General features: G+C 36.8%; 1 protein-coding gene across 2 annotated transcripts; it reads left to right on the top strand.

Annotated features, from left to right (window-relative positions):
• Positions 1 to 1,625: 1,625 nt before the first annotated feature.
• slc35b2 (solute carrier family 35 member B2) lies at positions 1,626 to 16,360 on the top strand. 2 transcript variants are annotated; one of them, XR_013822941.1, is made up of 6 exons: positions 1,626 to 2,034; positions 4,980 to 5,170; positions 6,051 to 6,211; positions 8,337 to 8,615; positions 13,144 to 14,350; positions 14,440 to 16,360. XR_013822941.1 is itself a non-coding variant. In XM_079888487.1 (5 exons), exons 1-5 carry the CDS (start codon positions 2,015 to 2,017, stop codon positions 13,798 to 13,800), a joined length of 1,308 nt encoding a protein of 435 aa, XP_079744613.1. In that variant the 5' UTR covers positions 1,626 to 2,014; the 3' UTR covers positions 13,801 to 16,360. The 2 variants fall into 2 exon arrangements, 1 of the variants encoding a protein (XP_079744613.1); XM_079888487.1 differs by having other exon boundaries at positions 13,144 to 16,360.
• The last annotated feature ends 6,966 nt before the right edge of the window (positions 16,361 to 23,326 follow it).

Genomic DNA, 23,326 nt, shown 5'->3' with positions numbered 1-23,326 from the left:
TTGGACGTTAAAAAAAAAAAAAAAAAAAAAAATCGATATTGCGTTTTTGAAAATCGATACAGTATTGCAAAATAAAATATCGCGATACTCAGGTGTATCGATTTTTTCTTACACCCCTACATGCAAATGATAAACTTTCTATGTTCCATCTCGTTTACTTCACAACCATGTTATTTTGGTTTTCAGTGTCAAACACCACGTCTAATACAAACCAGATAGACACTGGTGGAGACCGATTCATGCTTTGGATTAAGAGGGAACATGTGCTGCTGTTGTCAAGCGTGTCGATAAGGGAAACATCAATGACCAGAACACACTGAAACAAGTTCCTGTAAATGTGTGTTTTTCCATCACTCTTCCTCATACTCGACACAAATATATCTCATTCATGTAAACGACACCGTAGAAGACAGGTTAAGACTCGTTTCTACTTCTAGTAAAACAAGTACATTTCCTTGTTTATGAATATGATTTTTTTTTTCTTTACTGTACAATAACAATTGTATAAATATTTTAGAATATAACCAATTGGTAACATTTTACAATAAGGTCCCATTATTTCACAAATTAACTAACCATGAGCAATACATTTCTTTATTCAGTATTCGGTAATTTTTTTGTTAATGTGTTTTGGGTTAAGTGTTATGGACCAGGGTTATTTATTTAAAATTAAATTAATAATTGTTAGTTCATGTTAACTAATGTACTTAACTGATTGTATCTTAAACCTGATTGGAAATTGCTACCTAAATATTTAGTTATAACTTTTTTATGTACAGAATTAATGAATATATATTTTACAGTATCTGATACTTAAAGATATAATTATATCTTATATTATATCTTTTATATAATATTTTTCTAATATTAAATTATATGAGTATTGAGGAAAAATAGCTTAGAAATAACAAACTAATAAAAAATAATATAGAAAATGTGGAGGCAGCTAAAACTAAATGAGTATCTAGTAAATGTTCTATCTTATGAATCTAATACATAATTTGTATTTTTAATATTTGGTGACTACATATTAAACTTCCATTAACAAGTAATGTTACAACATGCAATAAAAGTTGCACTATTGTAACATTTTTATAAATATATATTTAACTGTATTTTTGATATTTTGGAATTGTTTCCTCAATATTCTAACACAATGTAATAAAATATTTTAACATCACAGAGAAGCAGCTATGATTATAATACATGTTATTTTTTTCTTCTTTTTTTTCTTAATTCCTTTACAAAGAAGAAACAGCACTGCATTGAATACATTAATAAAAAATGAAAAATAAATCAAATAAAAAATACATAAAAATAAAAACAATAACTGACTCCTCAACAAGTAAGAAAAACCCGTACATAGTTCTTAAGAAGAACTTAAAAATGAAAAATTTACAACGCAACACAAACAAATTAACAACACGATCAATAGCATAGTCACTCCCAGAAAAACAGAGAAATATATCCTTCAATGAAAATTTTAAATCACATTTGATAAAGAGAGAAAGATAACACCCCAAGCGCTCCCATAATACATGTTCATGATCCCTGTATAAGTTTGAAGTGACGCGTGACTTCAGAATAAAATTCAAAATAAAGGTCCTTCCTAAAGACTAATGAATGAACCCCCCGCCCACGAAACACAAGGACATTCACTCTCTCAAATGTCAACACGTCTTTTAAACAATAAAACATTCAAATATTTACCGAAGCCTCATGACACAACATTAAGTGGAAACTACACGGATATGAGAAGGTGTGTCTCCTTTCGCAACCGGAAGCGGTGCAGTGTGTGTTAGTGTTAACACGTCAGTACAGATGAACTCATGAGTGAAGCAGGCCGAGAAGTTTCAGGTCAGAAACACACGGGATTTGTCCGGATCCTGGATGTTGATGGTTTAATCACAGGTACAAGGCTTTACCGATACATGACCCGCGCAGGAGCTCGTTTGGAGACTCTCAGCGGCTGTTTTAGGGAGTTTTGAACAGGCGGAGCGGCGGCTGCTGGAAAATGCCTCTGTTTCCATGGAGGTACTGAAACATCACAATAACATTTAAATGTTCTATACCCGACGTCACAGTCACTTCTACTGCAACACTGTAACATTTGCGTGTAACACGTCATATTTAGAATCTTCCGAACTGAAAGAATCCACATGTCTTGTCTGCTTTGATCAATGTTTACTTGTGTTTCTGGCTGCTTTCAAATAAATGCTGGTCTTTTGAGCTTTCTATTCATCAGTCAGTCATGAAAACACTGTATCATCACTGTTTCCAAAGTAATATGAAGCAGCAAAAACTGTTCAACATTGATAAGAAACAGAATTAATAATTGAGTATCCAATCAGCTTATTAGAATGATTTCTGAAGGATCATGTGACACTAAAGACTGGAATAATGATGCTGAGAATTCAGCTTTGATCACAGGAATAAATTACATTTGAAGACAACTGTTATTTTAAATCTTAAGATATTTCACAATATTACTGGTTTTACTATTGTGGCTCAAATAAATGCAGCCTTGATGGGCATTATTCCAGGAGCATATATATATATATATATACAATAAAAACAGTAATATTTTTTACAATTTAAAATAAATGTTTTCTATTTTAATATACTTTAAAATATAATTTATTTTTGTGATGCAAAGCTGAATTTTCAGCATCATTACTCCAGTCTTCATTATCACATGATCCTTCAGAAATCATTCTAATATGCTGATTTATTATCAATAATGGAAATAATTGAGCTGCTTAATATTTTTTGTGGAATTTTTTTAACCAAACTTTTGTCCGGTACTGTATGCTATTTAACCTGCTAGAAAATGTTATTTTAAAATAGAAATTCACAGGTCAGAAGGGGTGGAAACTGTTTATTGACTGTATTCTTTCAGAGACTCTTAGCATAAACACCTTCATGAAGCCTCTTAATTACAATGCTCTGAATTTACACTGGGACGCATTCCGTCTGTAATGAAGCGTTCATCCAGTTCTTCTAATCGTGCAGTAATCTGTGGTGTCAGGTAACGCTGCAGGGTTTGAATAGAGGTTAGTGTGTGTCGATCCTGCAGTCCAGCTCTGTGCACAAAGACCTTCTGTTGGACTGGGATCAGACTCCTGGGACAAGACCTGCTGAATTCCAGAAATGCCCAAAAGACACACACACACAAAATTATGGAGAAAAGTTACACTTGATTTCTTTTCCAAAAGATTCCTGTGTTGCATTTCGACCAGGTTTGTTTGCAGATATGTGACGTTTCGGTGTTCTTGCAGACTCCTGTCTTTAAAGGCATAGTTCACCCAAAAAAGAAAATTAGCCCCCATGATTTACTCACCCTCAAGCTATCCGAGGTGTGTGTGACATTCTTCTTTCAGACGAATACAATCAGAGTTTTATTAAAAAATGTCCTGGCTCTTCCAAGCTTTATAATAGCAGTGGATTGTCGTTTCTGTTTTGAGTCCATCAAAGCGCATCATAAAAGTGCATCTATCCATGATAAGTGCGTCTATCCATGATAAGTGCGTCTATCCATGATAAGTGCGTCTATCCATGATAAAAGTGCATCTATCCATGATAAGTGCGTCTATCCATGATAAAAGTGCATCTATCCATGATAAAAGTGCGTCTATCCATGATAAAAGTGCATCTATACATGATAAAAGTGCATCTATCCATGATAAAAGTGCATCTATACATGATAAAAGTGCATCTATCCATGATAAGTGCGTCTATCCATGATAAAAGTGCATCTATCCATGATAAAAGTGCATCTATACATGATAAAAGTGCATCTATACATGATAAAAGTGCATCTATACATGATAAAAGTGCGTCTATCCATGATAAAAGTGCATCTATTCATGATAAAAGTGCATCTATACATGATAAAAGTGCATCTATACATGATAAAAGTGCATCTATTCATGATAAAAGTGCATCTATTCATGATAAAAGTGCATCTATACATGATAAAAGTGCATCTATACATGATAAAAGTGCATCTATTCATGATAAAAGTGCATCTATCCATGATAAAAGTGCATCTATCCATGATAAGTGCGTCTATCCATAAGTGCGTCTATCCATGATAAAAGTGCATTTATCCATGATAAAAGTGCATCTATCCATGATAAAAGTGTATCTATCCATCATAAGTGCATCTATCCATCATAAAAGTGCATCTGTCTATGATAAAAGTGCATCTATCCATGATAAAAGTGCATCTATCCATGATAAAAGTGCATCTATACATGATAAAAGTGCGTCTATCCATGATAAAAGTGCATCTATTCATGATAAAAGTGCATCTATACATGATAAAAGTGCATCTATACATGATAAAAGTGCATCTATCCATGATAAAAGTGCATCTATCCATGATAAAAGTGCATCTATCCATGATAAAAGTGCATCTATCCATCATAAAAGTGCATCTATCCATCATAAAAGTGCATCTATCCATGATAAAAGTGCATCTATCCATCATAAAAGTGCATCTATCCATCATAAAAGTGCATCTATCCATGATAAAAGTGTATCTATCCATCATAAGTGCATCTATCCATCATAAAAGTGCTCCACAGGCTCCGGGGGGTTAATAAAGGCCTTCTGAAGCGAAGCGATGGTTTTGTGTAAGAAAAATATTTGTATTTAACATGTTACAAAATAAAATTCTAGCTTCCGGCCAAACGGCCATACGGATTCTACTTGTGCAACTTACACAACTTGTGACGTCATGGCGTAGCGGAAATATCAGCAGCACGTCGCATTACTCACGTAAATTGCTTAGACTTCAGTCGAGTCCGTATGTTCGTTTGGCCGGAAGCTAGTTATTTGACTTTATAAAGTTTTAAATATGGATATTTTTCTTACACAAACGCATCGCTTCAGACTGCTGTCTTCAAGGGGAAATGCATAAAAATATAATTTTGCATAATTTTGTTTCTAATCTTCTCCACCTCTCTTCCCTTCAGTTTGTGTGTGTGTGCGGCGCTGTGTGTTCTGCCGACTGTGCGAGCGGATGCCGAAGATGTTTCTCTGCTGGGCGGCTGGCAGGACGTGTGGCTCTTCCGCTTGTTCCTCAATGTTTTGGGATACGCCACCATCATCATCCCTGGATATTTCCTAATCTGCTACTTCAAACGAGTCAATTATCTAGAAACCGGTTCGTTGGAATTTCTCAACTGTTTCGTTCTTGTGTAGTCATGTACTGCATTTTTGTAAAAACCATTTGGTATCACTTTAGAATAAGGTTCCATTTGAAAACACAATATTCACAATATTCCTCATTTAAATAATTCATACACAGAAAAAAAAGGGCGGGGCCTGGTTGAGTTAAAGTAGTTCACTTTCAAATAAAAATGTCCTGATAATTTACTCTCCCCCATGTCATCCAAGATGTTCATGTCTTTCTTTCTTCATGTTCGTACAGTCGGACAATACTATCGTAAAGGGCTACAATAAATCACACCGTGTGCACCCGGTGTGTTAAACTGACGATTATGGTAAGGGGCGGGACATTTCCCAAACACGCTTGAAGCGCTTGGCCAATCACAACACACTGCTCCAGCCGACCAATCAGAGCACAGTGTGCTTTAGGAGGGGCTTCATAGTGACAGGAACTAAACAGAGCGTTACTGACAGACTGGGAAGAGAGGAGCTGCAACAATACTATGGGGGCTAATATGGGGAAAATGTGAACATTCAAGCATGAAAACGTGTTCTAGTAGAGCCCAAAAACAACATCAAGACTTTGAAAAAGGTCCCTTTAATTTTAGTTAATGCTTAAACAAATAGGACCTTATTGTAAAGTGTTACCAAATATATATATTTTTTACACACTTATAATTTTATACAAAGTTGCTTGCACCAAAATGGTCATATTTAGTTTTCCATTACCATGTTCCATCCTATGTAAATTTGTATTTCAACAATTTAATGTATGCATGAATGTTGCAACAACAACTCCTGTTGACTTGGAAAACTGACTGTTTGCAGAATGTACTTGATAAACCTAATTCTACACACTGCTCATGTTTCTGTAGGCCGTGGGCTTTGTTTTCCTCTCATAAAGACGTGTGTGTTTGGGAATGAGTCTAAAACTGGACTGCTGGATGATGTTTCACCGGCGGCCAGAAACGACTCTGAATCCAGTTCATCAGCTCGACAGGCCGTCAGATTGATCTTCTGTGCCGCTGGACTCCAGGTAATGTCCCTGTGTTACGTGGCAATTTGACGCCACACTGAATAACTTAACTGTGTGCAATTGTGCATAATAGGGGTTGAATGACTTCAGATTCTTAAGTCAACATTTATGTGATGAAAGTCGAGTCGACGCCAACTATTGCTGATGACGTCATTAATGAACAAATAAGCCTGAACCTCGAGCTGAGACTCGAACGCAGGTTGCCTTGTGCACAGCTATGGCATATGACATAACAGCTTATTTTTATCAGTTCATTTCTCACAGATTTCTGCTCGTTCTAAATCAGATCCAGATAAAGTAGCACAGTAAAGATTACATTTATATGAATGTATTAGTGTGAGAGAGAGCGATTGTGTGTTAATTAACACTACCTGGCAGTGTCTCTCTACTTATAGTAAAGCTGTGGGTTTTAGTTACTAAGACGTATATGCTAGAACTTTTCAGTTTCTAAGCTATTTTATTGCTAAATCACAGAACAGTGTTGACAATACATTTCTGCACTACTGAATTATCTGCGTGTGATGCACGCGCCACTATCTGTATGTGTGTGTGTGTGTGTTACAATGTAGCAGTGCAATAGTTTAGAACAGCGATTAACTTACCTGTACATTAAGCTGTTTAAAGCATGCATTCACATTTAATCAATTTGAGCATCCAGATGGTATAATCAAACATATCTTGTGAAGCGCTCTCGGGGGATGCATTTATTTATCATTCTAACTGTTGGAAAGGGAGCGTAAAAGTGGACTTCACAGATTTGTTATCCTGTTGCGCCCCTTTATAGGCCATGATCAGCAACTAGTTGGCGTCAGGCTTAAAGGCCCACTGAAGTGCCTTGGAACAGCAGCTTTGTATGTTGCGTTGACGTAATTTCCACTGTAACAGGAAGCTAAGGCAGGACATATTGAATGACTCCTCCCCCTTTTCAAATAGCCAATAGCGTTTAGTTTCCCTCACAGACTGCAATTCGTACTTGACAGCACCATGGAAGCGAATCCGAGCGCTGATGATACGTTTGATTCAATAGTAGAGGTGTGAATAAATTCTAGCCATTTTAATTTTAACCAACGTACAGTTGGAAAACGGAATAAAACTCGAGCGTTTGAGCAACCGAACACATATCGCTTTGGCCGGGTGGTGTTTATAGCAGAGGGGGCAGAGCTTTAGATTCTAGAGAGCATTTGATTGGACAGAAGATGTGATGAGAAACTGAAGTCCGTGGTGATGTCATAAAAATCCGTGATCCATTTTAGCGGAAGTGAGAGACTAAGTTTTGAATGCTTATATCTCCTAAATGCGAATTTTGGCGAAGTGCGCATCGAGGGCACATATCGACTGCAAAGGGGGCGCTCGCGAGCACCCTTCTGAGTCCTAAAATGACAAATGGGACACCCTACGGTCTCACAGACTTAACGGACACGCGCACACGGCAGCCATTGTAAGTCCAGAAGACCAAAAGTGCATATGAAGTGTGCCATTTGGGACAGGGCCTTTGTTATTGTTTTGGAACACACCAGCTTATTCATAACCTTAGGCAGAGCATTAAAGTCAACTAGTCTATGCAACCCCTAGTTCACAAGTTTAAGGTGCATTGTGTGATTTGTAGCGGCATCTAGTGGTGAGGTTGCGAATTGCACCCAACAGAAGTTATGGTGGCCGACAGGAAGTGATGTCGTTGTCTGAGACAGTAGAGAGTAGCCAGTTAAGCAATGAGGTTTCTTTACAAAGATAAATTAAGAAATTATGTTTACTTAATTATTCAGTAAAACGATATATTATTGCGAACATTATTGTTACTTGTTCATCATTGTGTCAGTGTTTTATTCGCTGACTTTAGCTAGCTTCTTTTCATGAAGAACAACACAGTGACGAAACGCGTTTGTCCGTTTAGGGCCACTGTAGAAACATGTCGATGTAAGGGGACCCGCGGTGTGTGTAGATAGAAATGCCTCATTCTAAGATAATAAAAACAGAACGGTTCATTATGTAAGGTCTTTATACACCACTGAAAACATAGTTATGTTTATGATATTGCATTTCTGTCAACAGATCCTCCTAAATATAACGCAATGCACCTTTAATGGTCTTCATCTGTTCACAATAATATTTTTTGTGCATCATCCAGGCGTCATACCTGACGTGGGGCGTTCTTCAGGAGCGAGTGATGACACGTTCATATGGCGCCACAGAGGCTGAAGGCAGCGGCGAGCGCTTCAAAGATTCCCAGTTTCTGGTGTTCATGAACCGAATCCTGGCCTTGACGGTGTCCGGCCTGTGGTGTGTCCTGTTCAAACAGCCCCGCCACGGGGCGCCCATGTACAAGTACTCCTTCGCTTCGCTGTCCAACATCCTCAGCAGCTGGTGCCAGTACGAGGCGCTCAAATACATCAGCTTTCCCACACAGGTACAGCACTGCATTCTGGGGAAATGAGCTGTATATGAACATGTGGTCAGCCTAAAATCAAAAGGAAAAGAAAAAGTATTACATTAGAGGTGTACTGTTTCTCACTGGCATTATTTTTTCATATTTATCCTAAATTCTCATTATTATTAATTTTACTATTGGATCTTTTTGCCTCATATCAACCAAATTTTTAAAACTTCCTCGGCTGAAATTTTTTGATTTTGTTAATATTTTTTTCTGAAGAAAGAATGACATTAACTCTTTCCTCGCCATTTACGGAAATTTCCGGCTATTACACATCTTCTGAAAGAATACTGAATCTCCGGATCAAATCACAGGCAAAGTAGAAGCAAAAATAAGCGATATCATATGTTATCATATGCATATGTCAAATAACGTGATCATCAACATGAAACAGCATATAAATCAAAACTGCCTAATGTTAATGAATGAAATGTCGACCCAGGACGAGCTGTGACCTGTGAGGGTGTTGATGGACTCGATCTACTCCATCTGTGTTTTGATCATCGTTCTGAATCTGATCCAGACGTGGTCTTTGACAAAAACGTGTTTTTCTCAGATTTTTGCCCAATTTAGTTTTTTTTAAAGAAACTTACCCACATTCAAGTGTTGATAAAGAATGCATGAAGCTAGAATAAAACTGGCTTTTTTGTTTGTTCTTTCTTTTGATATATTGCTGTTCAGATATTCATACAACCAAATATTCTGGGGGCCATGAAACTTTTTGTAAAAATGATCAAAAATGCTGGTGCTGGCTGGCAACTTTTTTTCAAAAACGAGTTAAATATGACCTGGACACGTTAATGACAGCTTTTGTGAGATGCACCCTAACAATGCAGATATTTAACATATATTTTCCTGTGTATGATAAATACATGCTATCACAGGGATGCACAATATATCTGTGATCATAGACAATATTTGATCATATCATAGACTTTTTTTTTTTCATAATAAAATTGTATTTTGAATCCTTGCTTTAATATGTTGTTTCACTCATACCAAGAATTTAAAATTATGTATTGAATAGTGTGCATTTAGTGTGAATTTATTTAAACACATTTTTAAAATGCAATTGATTAAAACAGAATTTAAACCATATAGATGTGCGATAATCATCATAATGAGGGGCTTCGCACCGGATAAACCTTTTCATAGTTCCTAGAGCTATTGGCGGAAGTTCCTGGTTTTGGGCGTGTTCGCACCACAGGAACTAAGAAAGATTTTAGTTCTAGATTTTAGTTCTAGGAACTCCTTTTGGAGGAACTAATTCTTCTCCTTCTTCAGAGTCGGGAACTATCCGTGACCGTGACGTTAGTTGGCCGAACGCACGCGAAACACCAGCATCCGGCATTTTAAATAAATAAATAAATAAATAAGCTTTGTAAAACACAGATTATGGCGGAAACTAACTCTACGAACACGGAAAACAGTGATAGACTGATCTAACTTATCCTCTTAACCTTTACGCTGAGGAGAAAATCCAACACAACTTTGAGGGGACCAAGCGAAACATGATTATGTATTAAGTATTTACCACACGGCAAACGCTAATACCTTTTTATTTCTGTCTACATTATATGTATAACAGTTCTATCTATTAGACATCACTGTTAGACAGATCGTAAACTAATGAACACGGAGAATGCGAGCACTGCGTGTTGGTTCAGGCTGGCGTTCTCAGCGCCGTCAAAATAAAAGTCTCAACAACAATCTTACATCACTTCAGAGTTCCTACTGGCGATGCGAATGCAAACAGGAAAGCGTTCCTAAGGGAACCATTAGTTCTTGAGGAATTACCCTGCTGGCTCGTTCCTATAACTACCCCCTGCGAAAGTCCCTATGGTTATTAGCCGTGTGCTCCTACATTTCAGTTAGGGATGCACGATATATATCGGCCACTATATCGGTATCGGTATAGAGCTGGTAAGTCCCGCCCATCCGTAAAACCCCACTGGACCTCTAGGTTGAAAAATCGTCAATGCAAGTGAATGGGAGAAAATAATTATTTTCTGATCCCGTTTGAATTGTGCCATGAATGTGAACATATGTTGTCTGTGAATTTTTTTATATAATTTTTCATGTTACGAGTTTGACAGTATATTGTATGATTCTTTGGCTAGCAGTTGTGGAAAAGACATAACGAGAAAGACTACATGTCGCCTATGTGACGTCACCCCATAACACATTTCCCTCCACTTGTCAAATCACGGTGCTAATGCTGCGATAATCTATGGAGACAGATCGAGATGCCTGTGTGTTTTGTACCCAAATGTCAACATTCAAACCAAATGGGCTGTTCTTTCTTCAGATTCCCGTCTGAAAGCAGCGAAGAGTTGTAGTCCACAAAGTGCTCTCACACAAAGTCTAACCGTATCAAACTTCTACCCGCTAAATTGTAGCATTCTTTACACGAAACATTATATAAAAAATTCACAGACAACATATGTCACATTCATGGCAAAATTCAAACGGGACCAGAAAATAATTATTTTCTCCCATTCACTTGCATTGACGATTTTTCAACCTAGAGGTCCACTTGGGGTTTTACGGATGGGCGGGACTTACCAGCTCTATAGACACTATGTAAGGGATAATGTAGATCGTTGTTATAGCGAATACAACCCCGACAGGCTGATCAGGGTTAGGGTTAGGGAATCAGCCTGAAGGGGTTGTATTCGCTATAACAATCGCCTCGCTCTACATTATCCCGCTTATTACATGGCTACCTACCAAATAAATCAATAATTTGACACAAAATATTGATTTAAAAAGGAGTTTATTAATTTAAAAACGGTTGTATTGCTTCCGCTAAAGAAAATAGTCTGTTCCGTCTCTACGGTTAGAATCCTGCGTCCATAGCAACGCTCTGTTTTTCATGCCAACGGTGTGTTATACTTCACAGCGGCTGCTATGTAAGGAATAATTGATGACAGGCCGTTGAATTATTAGAAAAATAATGCACACCCGAGGTGGTAATGCGGTCACGACGCGAAGCGGAGTGGCCGTTCACCTCGGGTGTGCATTATTTTTCTAATAATTCAACGGCCTGAAGTCAATTATTCCGCTTATACTACAGTTACCACACCTCGAAACATTGTTCAGATTATGTATTTCAAGACGTTTGTAAAGTTTTTGTCATTAAAACGCTCTTGTATGTAGGACTAATTTCTTACGCATCTAATCCCATGCCTCCGTTGCTAATTCCAAAACGTCATTTTAGAGTTAGTAACGGAGGTTTGAGCCGCTGATAGCAGACTAATGCTGGGGACACACGACTAGCTGACACATTCTCTGACTGTTTTCATCGACTGCAGCAGATTTTAAACACCGACTTTGAACACAGACTGAACGCGCTGAACATGCGTTTGGGCATGATCAGTCATACATATCAAATTACATTCATAACCGGCCTTAAAGTGTGTCCCCAGTTATTAATGCAGTTATTAGAGAGAGATGTTGCAACAATGAGACAGAAAAGCATGTGCGTCAATATTATTTATTTATTTATTAATTCAATTCGTTTTAATTCATTCGTTCATTTTTTTTTTTAATATTATTGACAGATGACAGTAGACTAGCCAAATAAATGAAACACAAAGCCATTTTAACAAGTAAGGCCTATCAATAATTTTGTATTTGTTATATTATCTGTAATAAAAATCCGTGCTGCAGGACTATACATTTATTTAGCCTATATTCAGTTTAATTTTCTATTTATTATAGATAGGAATATACTTTATTTATTCAAATTAAACTGCATGTTTCCATTGATTGTGAAGCTAGACATTGAAAAGTGAAGATCAAGCGCATGGGGCTAAGTGTTTTTTCTTGTTATGAATTGTATCCTATTTTCCGTTATTACCGTTAACTACGCGAAGTGATATGGAACTGTAATGCGGTCAAGACCTGCCTGGAACTACTTTAGCTGTGCCTTTCCCTGAAAATAATGCACACCTTAGAACGTTCGTCAACCAATCAGATTCAAGCATTCAACGGCCCTGTAGTATAACAAGAAATAACACACCGCATTCTACATTAGAATTCAACCAAGCCATGTAATAAAATGTATTATTTCCTCCAGCTTAGACACTTCAGATGCGCACTGTTCAACATGATGGTTTTGAGTTGCTTGAAATATGATTGGAATCACTTCAAAAAAAGGAAAATACAGTTCAGTGCAACAATCTGTAATATCAGCTACATAAAATTATAAGAACATCATTATAATTGTGTTCTTGGGACACGACTTTTAATGGTGTGACTTGTTTTTGTAATCAGGCTTTCAGAAATTATCTAAAAATTTGTGTTTACATTTATCGGCCAATATATCGGTTATCGGCTTTAACGAGTTATCGGTATCGGCCAAATATCGGTGCATCCCTAATAAGTTTCCCTAATGACTTTTTTTGACTTTGAAATGGAGGTACTCATGAGTGTGATTGATAGCTCAGCTTGCTGTCAAATGTGCTTCTGTTCGTCATCCGTCATGTTGTTTTCATCACAGGTGTTGGCCAAGGCCTCTAAGGTGATTCCCGTGATGCTGATGGGCAAGATCGTCTCGCACAAGAGCTACGAGTACTGGGAATACTTCACGGCGGTGCTGATCTCAGTGGGCGTCAGCATGTTCCTGCTCTCCAGCTCCACCGGCAAACACCCGTCCACCGTCACCACCTTCTCCGGCGTCATCATCCTCGGAGGATACATCGTGTTCGACAGCTTCACCTCCAACTGGCAGGACAACCTCTTCAAGCACAAGATGTCGTCGGTGCAGATGATGTTCGGTGTGAATCTGTTCTCCTGCCTCTTGACGGTCGGCTCTCTGCTGGAACAGGGCGCCTTCTTCGACTCGCTCGCGTTCATGTCGCGTCACTCCGAGTTCGCTTTCCACGCCGTCCTGCTATCCGTGTGCTCAGCGTGTGGACAGCTCTTTATTTTCTACACCATTGCGCAATTCGGCGCCGCCATCTTCACCATCATCATGACTCTACGACAGGCTTTCGCAATCCTCCTGTCTTGCTTTCTCTACGGTCACGCTGTCACTATAGTGGGCGGCTTCGGCATGGCCGTCGTCTTCCTCGCGCTTTTCCTTCGCGTTTACGCTCGCAGTCGCATGAAGAAGAGCAGCAAACGGGCGACGCCAACGCCGGTTCAGAAGGTCTAGTCGTTCGGATGCGTGTACAGATGCCACATTTTTCGTGGTTTAACTCGTCTTTATTGTTTGCTGCAAAACTGTGGGTTTGTATTTTGTAAGGTCAAAAGGTACAGAAAGGGATTACGAATTTCAAAGGGAGTTTTGGCTCGCGTGTGTTTTTGTGTGACTTCACGAGCCGTCGAGTGAACGCAGACTGTTCAGTGAGTGCTGAGCCTTTGATATCTTTGTAATTTGGTACTGAAATGCGTTCAGTTTTTCTATTTAAAGTTTGCTGTAAGAAGTTGTTGGGGGAGAGGAATACGAGATGTTGTTGCGGTAGAGATGCTTTAGGGAGTGTCTGTGCCACTTGTCTACTTACTCTATCTATTCTCATTATATCTGGGTCATATTTCACTACAAAAACAAATAGAAAACAAAAAGGATTTAATAATAAAATGTAATAAACACACGACAGCATTGAGTTTTTTTAAGAATCGTTACTTGTTTTTACTTTCACATTTTCTGTCCAAATCCTTTTGAATTATCGTTATTATTAGTAATATTATTTATAGTGCTGGGAGCTCGATTAATCGCATCTAACAAAAGTTTTTGTCTATATTATTTATATATATATATGTATATGTGTGTATAGACGACACCTTTTGTTAGATGCGATTAATCGAAAACCCAATTATTTTTGTTTGTTTTTATATTTTATTATTAACACAATACAATATCTGTTACTGTATTAACATAATACCATGATGCAATATTAAGATTTTGTGTGAAATACGACCGAGGAATCATAAAACTGAACATCTTAAATGACTTTATTCGTTTACATGCACACACATAATGCGATTTTGGCAATATTGCGATTAAACTTTACCTTGTGTAAACGCAATACTTTGATCAAACTAATGAGATTAAGCTCATAATCGTAGTAACCATAATCGCATCATACTAGCGTACGTCGATTTTAATCGCAATAAACCGGCATGTTAACACCGTAATCACATTATTACCGCACCGAAGTGTGCATGTTTTCAGATGTATAGATGACGTCTTTTAAACACAACTTTAAAGTAAACTGTAAGTCCGTTACGGTATGTTCATCACGGCCGCTGAATAACATCCAATATGTCCACAGAAATGTTTTGCATTTGATGTAAGTGGATTAAAACAGTGGCCAGGAACACACACCTACTGAATGTGAGTTCATCATTTGTGCAATGCTTTGGGTTATGTGAAGAATGGCGGTACAAATATAACCACACCTCTGAGCATATACCAGAATAATACAATTGAATGTAAACGGGAGTGCAGAGGTTTGCTCGTGTCTTGTAAACGTCTTACTGCGATAAAGTCCTTATTCTGATTATTGTAAAATACAACATCAACAACAAATACGCATTATTGGTGCTAGAGCTGCACGATTAATAGTTAAAAGATCATGATCTAGATTCGAACACTCATCACGTGATCTTATTCCTACATGACAAATGATGAAGTCATTGATCATTCACTCAAACTGATTAAAAAAATAACGAATTTAAATACTTTTTTTTTTAAAATAGGCTAGAATGCAGCCATTAACATTTCGCTAGAACTTCTAGTAAATGACGTGCTATTTTGTTTAGTTGTCTGTTCAAAATCGTTTTTTTAAACCAAAAAATAGTGATTATCAGTTTATCCAAAATCGTGCAGCTTTAATTGGTGCCAATAACTAATTTGGCAGTTTAATATCTCATATCTCAGCTTGTTTTCTCCCTAGTGTTGTTATTGGTGTATCTGTCATATCAAACCACCACAGCCATCTGTGAACCACCAGTGCCTGTCTGAGGAATCTGAGGAATAGGCTTTGTGTAGAAGCATTTATGGTGTTTGTTAAATGACACAACAACAACAACAACAGTGTTTACTGAGTACACTGTCAAAATAGTGAAATATGGCTAGTTTGGGTTTTTGAAATTGACACCTCAGTCCTTGTGAATCTCCTGAAGAAATGCATATTTACACACACACACACACGCACACACACACACACACAAATATAGCTCATTGAATTTATTACAGTGCAACAAATACTATCGTGATGCATACATGCAATCATACTGTACAATTTAATAATGTATTTATTTTGTACACTGCAAAAAAAAAAACATAATAGTCTTAAAAATAGGCTTTAGATTTATTTTCTGTTGATTTTGAGGTTAATTATGAGCTGAACCGGTTCTCGACTGGTTTTGCGAGATTCACTCTGAAACAGGACTTTTTTTTTTTGAAGGAAGTCATTTTTCAGGTGTGACTATATGAAGACGGACGGTGTCAGGTGTGTTTTTCATGCAGTTTTATATAGCACGTGCTCATATTATGACATTATAATCATAGGCAATGTTCATCTATGCACTAAAATTGTCATTTACTTTCCCTCATGTCGCACCAAACCCGTATTTCTTTTTCATAAAGTAACCATCATTTATGGATGTCTTTTACACCTGGTCATTACATGCTTTCATTGTATTGACTATTCTGCCTTTGTTTTGTGTCGTTCCATGCACAGAAGAAATAAAGTCATGCGAGTTTCGAATGACATGAGGGTTTATTTTGCTGAACTCTGTGTGTGGAACAGGATTGTGTGGCGGTTTTTCGGGTCAGATGAGGAAGACACTGAAAAATGTCACACGTGATGTATGAGTCGGAAAGGGAAGTTCCACACTATGAGTCTGTTTATATTTCTATTAATTATCTACCATTCAAAATATGCGCAGCAGTGATAAGATGCTGAAGAACAGGTTTGGTCGAAGGAGATTTGAACAGATTTGCTCTCATGCTTCACAATACTAATGACATCCGTTTCATTTATACTGTTGTAACAAATATAACCTTTTTTAGGTTATATATATATATATATATGGAAATTACCTTATAATCATACTTTTCTTTTTGGTCTTTTTAGTGGGTTAAACTTTATTTTTTGTTCTTGTTTTTTTATTTGCATGTGCAATAATAATCTGCCTTCTATTATGCTTTCGAGCATAGATTTGATTCCTGGATCAGATTTTATGTGGCGCTAAAAGCAACAGCACAAGTTGATTTTGTCATGATTTGCCATGATTTTGTCATGATTTGGTCATGATTTTGTCATGATTTGTCATGATTTTGTCATGACTTGTCATGATTTTGTCATGATTTGTCATGATTTTGTCATGATTTTGTCATGATTTGTCATGATTTTGTCATTTGTCATGATTTTGTCATGATTTGTCATGATTTTGTCATTTGTCATGATTTTGTCATGATTTTGTCATGATTTGTCATGATTTTGTCATTTGTCATGATTTTGTCATGATTTTGTCATGATTTGTCATGATTTGTCATGATTTTGTCATTCGTACATCAGACAGAACGTCTTGAATATTCAGAGTTTTACGGTTTTACCTCTTTGAGCTTAATATGCTTGTTTATATTTCCCAAAATATTGAGGTGAAATCTCACGGTTATCCGCACGTCCATTTGCATGTTACAGACTTATTTTTAAACACTAACCAGGAATAAAACTAACCTTCAACAGAGGCTGCAACTAAACAACAAGTTAACAAGATATGACCAAACATTAACTAACAATGAGCAATACATTCGTTACAGTATTTATTCCTCTTTCTTAATGTTTATTAATACAAATACAACTGTTTATTGTTAATTCATGTCAAATTAGGTACATTAAATTATAACAGATACAACTTTTGATTATAATAATGTATTGCAAAATGTTGAAATTAACATTAACTAAGATTAATAAATGCTTTAAAAAGTATTTGTCATTGTTAGTTCATGTTAACTTATGAATAAACTGTTACATAATGGAACTTTACTGTAAAGTATTTCCTTTTCATTTTATAAACAACACAGATCATCCCTCCTGTTGATAATTAAAGCATTAATTGTCATATTAGTATACGTATATATGATTAGTAAGGCATTAACAGGTGCACCTCATAATGTTTTTTTTTCTTTTATGGGAGCTTGTTTCTGCCATGTAATAAAAAAGGTAATTTTTATCTTACAATTCTGAGCAATAAAGTATGGAAAAACTCACAATTGCAAGTTATAAAGTCTGAATTGCAAGATCATAATTACCTTTATTCTTTTTTTACTATGCTTCCAGGATTCTCATACATGTATTAGCACATTTGAATTAAATCAACACAAAATAAATGTAAAATGTATCATTTATTTAAAATAAATAAATAAAGCATTAGTATATGAACAGTTAATGTACTAAATTACAGCATTTTTCACATTAATGGGAGAAATCTGCTTAATTGTCATGAAAAACTTAATGCTCCTAAATTTCCTTTAGGGAAAATATAATGTCTTCTTGATTTTGGGGTGAAATATGACCTGAACATGTTCTGTGAGATTCACCCATGAGGGTTTGTTTTCTGTCGTCTGTAATATGAATTTCTTGTAAAGCCCCATGAATGTTTCGGAGGTCTTAATGAATCATTTGTCTGTCAGTCTGATCGCTCACATAAACGTGTGTCGTTTCCTGCCTTTTAATGTGAAGGAATGTGAAGGACTAATAGTCTTATTAACTTTGTTTATATATACATTAGATTAAATTAATTTGATCACATGACCAAACTGTCTCAGATTTGTGTTACATCCTCGCTTTCCTCATTTTTGTTCTGCTCTGGTTCTTTGTACTGATGAAGATGATGATGATCTGTGTGTTAAAGTCATCAGCACTGCTAAATACAGTTGCATGTTATTTTACACGTCATGAAGAGTTTCTTGAGTTTGTTCAGTGTGTTAATGAAGTCTCTGATAATATTGAGCTTGTGTTAAAAGTTCAATATCACTGCTAGTAGAATGATTCAAATCTAATAGAAACTGTGATTAAGTGGAAATGTATTCAAAAATGATTTGATCAGAGTCTCTCTGTTTTTTCTTACATAATTTATCAGATGAATGAGTTCTCTCGAAACCACAGCCAGTGCCGATGACGTTTATGCATGTCTGGTCTCCTACACCAAAAGAAAAAGTGGTGTAGAAACAGTTTCCGCTCAGAAATTGCTAATAAATTTCACAAACGGCAAGTAACACATTGATTTAAATGCAAAATTGGGGAAGTAGAAAGACTGAAATAGTATTTTCTTGTCGAAGATACTTAAAAAATCTTTTAATTACAGCTTTTTAATGTTTAATTTTGGTAACACTTTACTTAAAACCTTTATATTTAATGCATTAAATGTATTTTAATGCATTAAAGTGCCCCTATTATGCTATTTTAAAGGTTCCTAATTTTAGTTTGGTGGTCTCCTAAAACAGGTTAAAAAAAAAAAAACAGGTTAGTTTTCCCATAATATAGGGTGAATTCAAGGTAATTTGGGCACTTTTTGCTATTGAGATGACTTGGGAAAAGTGTTCATTCAACCTTTTTTTTTTACTCTCTAAGCCCCGCCCTTCCAAGAGCTACTCTGCTCTGATTGGTCAGATGGCCCAATCTGTTAATTGTGATCGGTTGTGATTGGTCGACCGCTTACAGAGCGTGTCGGAAACGAAACTCCCATTACCATAACTGAATTTCAGCTCTATTGTAAATGAACACACTGTAAAGACAATAACAATCACGTTAAGTTTAGCCTACCGTATTAATTCCAGCGCGAATCCGATGATGGAACATTTGGAAGAACTAGTTATTCAACCAAGAACGACTTGAGCAGGACGTTTCTCAGAGGTAAGTTATTACTCAGTTTATCAATGTTGCAACTCTATGTCCATCAACAAACCGATGTGTGTATTCCTAATTAATTGCGGTGCACATGCGAGAACTGTATCAATAACATGTTAGCCGAGCACTAACACGAATGACTGATGTAACATTAAAGTTTCCAAAACAAATCTTGCTCCATCCTTTATTTTTACTCAAAGTAGTAAGAACGACAGACAAACTGCATTAATAGACACAGTTTTAGTTAATAGTGGCCCACAACTGATTAGCAGTATTTCAGTGAAACAGTGATAACGTGAGTTAGCCGGTTAGCAGGAGACCAACACAATATAAACACAAAACTATGTATTACGAACACTCGGTAGAAAATATATGCGGGTCAGTGACAAATAAGGTTTGTCAAGATGAGAAATTTTTAAATCTTGTAAAAACTTGTTTTAAAAGCATTCATCAGGTATGTTAAAATATACATAGTGTGTTTATGTTAATATTATTTAATTAAACATAACATTTGCACCATTTTTTACGAAAGTTAAGACTGAATACACCTGAATGTGTCAAATGGTGTAACTGCCAAAGAATGAGAAATATTAAATATTTTATCCACCTAGATGGCATGTAAGTGTACATATAGAAATAAATACTTCATTTTAATATATCACACGAAAATAGATTTTATTAGAGTTATCTCTAAATGTAATTTTGAATGTGTTTTTGCAATATTTTGCAGGACATATGCTGAAAACACCTCTGTTTTCTAAATAATCTTTGAAAAAATTATGTAAAAATTGTTAAAAACCATGTTGTTACACTAAACTAGATTATAACATTTTATTCCACATTCATTTTCCTGTATAAAATTATATTTTTATGAAAAATACTGGTTACACCAATTGACAAAAAAAACAGTTATGCCACCTGACCATGTTGCTTCTAGAGTCAAAGGCCATTGTTTGATCAATAACTAGTCATACTTACAGATTGTGATTCAGAGGAGCAAGTTGGTCCAAATAAACTGGGTACTGACCCGTATTTAATGGAGAAACGTTTAGGGAATTCCATGTTTTCCTGTCAGTGAAATGTCGGGAACACAACAAAAGTTTGTCCTGCTGTTGTATGTCTGTGGTCATTTTAAGCACTGAATCTTCACATCCTTATCATTTGGAAGGGAATTTGCCTTTGAAGAATGCAGAGAAGAAAACAATCTTCTCGACATGTACACAACACCATTTGGTAGAGATAGTTCACTTCTAATTATGCAAATTTGTTACATTGTCACGTATGAATGTTATGGAAGTAAGACTGGAATTACTGATGTCTGGTTTAGACGGTTCAGTATCGGTTCTGTCTTTTGGGAGACTAACTTTATTTGTCAAACCTTTTACATTCACAAACAGCTTTATTACACACTGCATAAAAGGTATTATCTGAAAAAGCATAATGGGGGACTTTAATTATGCCTTGTGATGCATTGAATGATCTCATGAATAATTGTAACCACTGTTATAATACAATATTATTTATTCTTTGTTACACCTTTAGAAATTAAAATGCATTAAAACATGCCAAACAAAATGTAACAAGGAATCTGCAAACATTGCAATGCATTTTAACTTTGGCTACAGTTACTTATGCAAAGACATAATGCATTATAACGTACATTATGAATACCTTTATATTGCATTATACTTTAAGTAAAGTGTTACTAAAATGTTTTTTTCCCAGTGTAGCTTAAGACAAAACTCTGCTGAAACACATAATAATAATAAAACGACCTTAAAAACCTTATTAAATTCCTTAGTATACCACAAATACCTTAACAACATGACATTTACACTTTGTATGACATCAGTCAGTCAGTCAAACTGTATGTTGCACATCTCAAGGCAGCGAATCGAATGCAATTCGAGATTTAAAAGCAGTTGATACAAAATGCAACAGTAAATATAAAATAAATAGATTATAGTAAAAATGTTGCTTTGCAGTAGCTAAAGTGGTTTGAGCATGTTGATATGTGGTTGCTAGGGTGTTTAGGTGGTTGCTAGGTGGTTTCCCACTGATATTCTGGTCTGTGGGATTTTTATACACATTTTGCAAAGGGCTTGATCAGCTTTGATATCATTCTTTGTGCACAAATAAACCACCGAGACGAATGCAGATGTGTTTGGGTGACAGTAGATAAATCATCCGCCAACTTCTTCCTTCCAGAGAACAGTGTGTGTGTTGATAAAGAGCCACAACAGTTCTCAGATACTGTAAATATCAGCCCCTCTTTACGCCACGCATCTCCACCTTCATGCCAACGCAGAAAGTTGACAGTGACACACATGCACATACGACCTGACCTCGATTTCACACACGTCACGGAAAACACACAGGTTTGTGGACACGTTGAGAGGAAGCGGTGTGTGTGTATAGTGTTGTACAGTGATTTTGAGGACGTGGGCAGATCTCTCTGTGATAGAGATCAAGCTTCCAGAGCGTCTGATGCTGTCACACAACTACAACACAACTGTTCAGTGTGTGTCTGCTGTTTCCCACAACTACAACACAACTGTTCAGTGTGTCTGCTGTTTCCCACAACTACAACACAACTGTTCAGTGTGTGTCTGCTGTTTCCCACAACTACAACACAACTGTTCAGTGTGTCTGCTGTTTCACACAACTACAACACAACTGTTCAGTGTGTGTCTGCTGTTTCACACAACTACAACACAACTGTTCAGTGTGTCTGCTGTTTCCCACAACTACAACACAACTGTTCAGTGTGTGTCTGCTGTTTCCCACAACTACAACACAACTGTTCAGTGTGTCTGCTGTTTCACACAACTACAACACAACTGTTCAGTGTGTGTCTGCTGTTTCACACAACTACAACACAACTGTTCAGTGTGTCTGCTGTTTCACACAACTACAACACAACTGTTCAGTGTGTGTCTGCTGTTTCACACAACTACAACACAACTGTTCAGTGTGTGTCTGCTGTTTCACACAACTACAACACAACTGTTCAGTGTGTGTCTGCTGTTTCACACAACTACAACACAACTGTTCAGTGTGTGTCTGCTGTTTCACACAACTACAACACAACTGTTCAGTGTGTGTCTGCTGTTTCACACAACTACAACACAACTGTTCAGTGTGTCTGCTGTTTCACACAACTACAACACAACTGTTCAGTGTGTGTCTGCTGTTTCACACAACTACAACACAACTGTTCAGTGTGTGTCTGCTGTTTCACACAACTACAACACAACTGTTCAGTGTGTGTCTGCTGTTTCACACAACTACAACACAACTGTTCAGTGTGTGTCTGCTGTTTCACACAACTACAACACAACTGTTCAGTGTGTGTCTGCTGATTCCCACAACTACAACACAACTGTTCAGTGTGTGTCTGCTGTTTCCCAACTACAACACAACTGTTCAGTGTGTGTCTGCTGTTTCACACAACTACAACACAACTGTTCAGTGTGTGTCTGCTGTTTCCCACAACTACAACACAACTGTTCAGTGTGTGTCTGCTGTTTCCCACAACTACAACACAACTGTTCAGTGTGTGTCTGCTGTTTCCCAACTACAACACAACTGTTCAGTGTGTGTCTGCTGTTTCCCAACTACAACACAACTGTTCAGTGTGTGTCTGCTGTTTCCCAACTACAACACAACTGTTCAGTGTGTGTCTGCTGATTCCCACAACTACAACACAACAGTTCAGTGTGTGTCTGCTGTTTCCCACAACTACAACACAACTGTTCAGTGTGTGTCTGCTGTTTCCCAACTACAACACAACTGTTCAGTGTGTGTCTGCTGTTTCCC

Source organism: Squalius cephalus (genome assembly GCF_949319135.1).
Source record: "Squalius cephalus genome assembly, chromosome: 12".
Lineage (NCBI taxonomy): Eukaryota > Metazoa > Chordata > Actinopteri > Cypriniformes > Leuciscidae > Squalius > Squalius cephalus.
The sequence above is the reverse complement of the archived record's forward strand: the minus strand, read 5'-3'. Positions and strand labels throughout refer to the sequence as shown.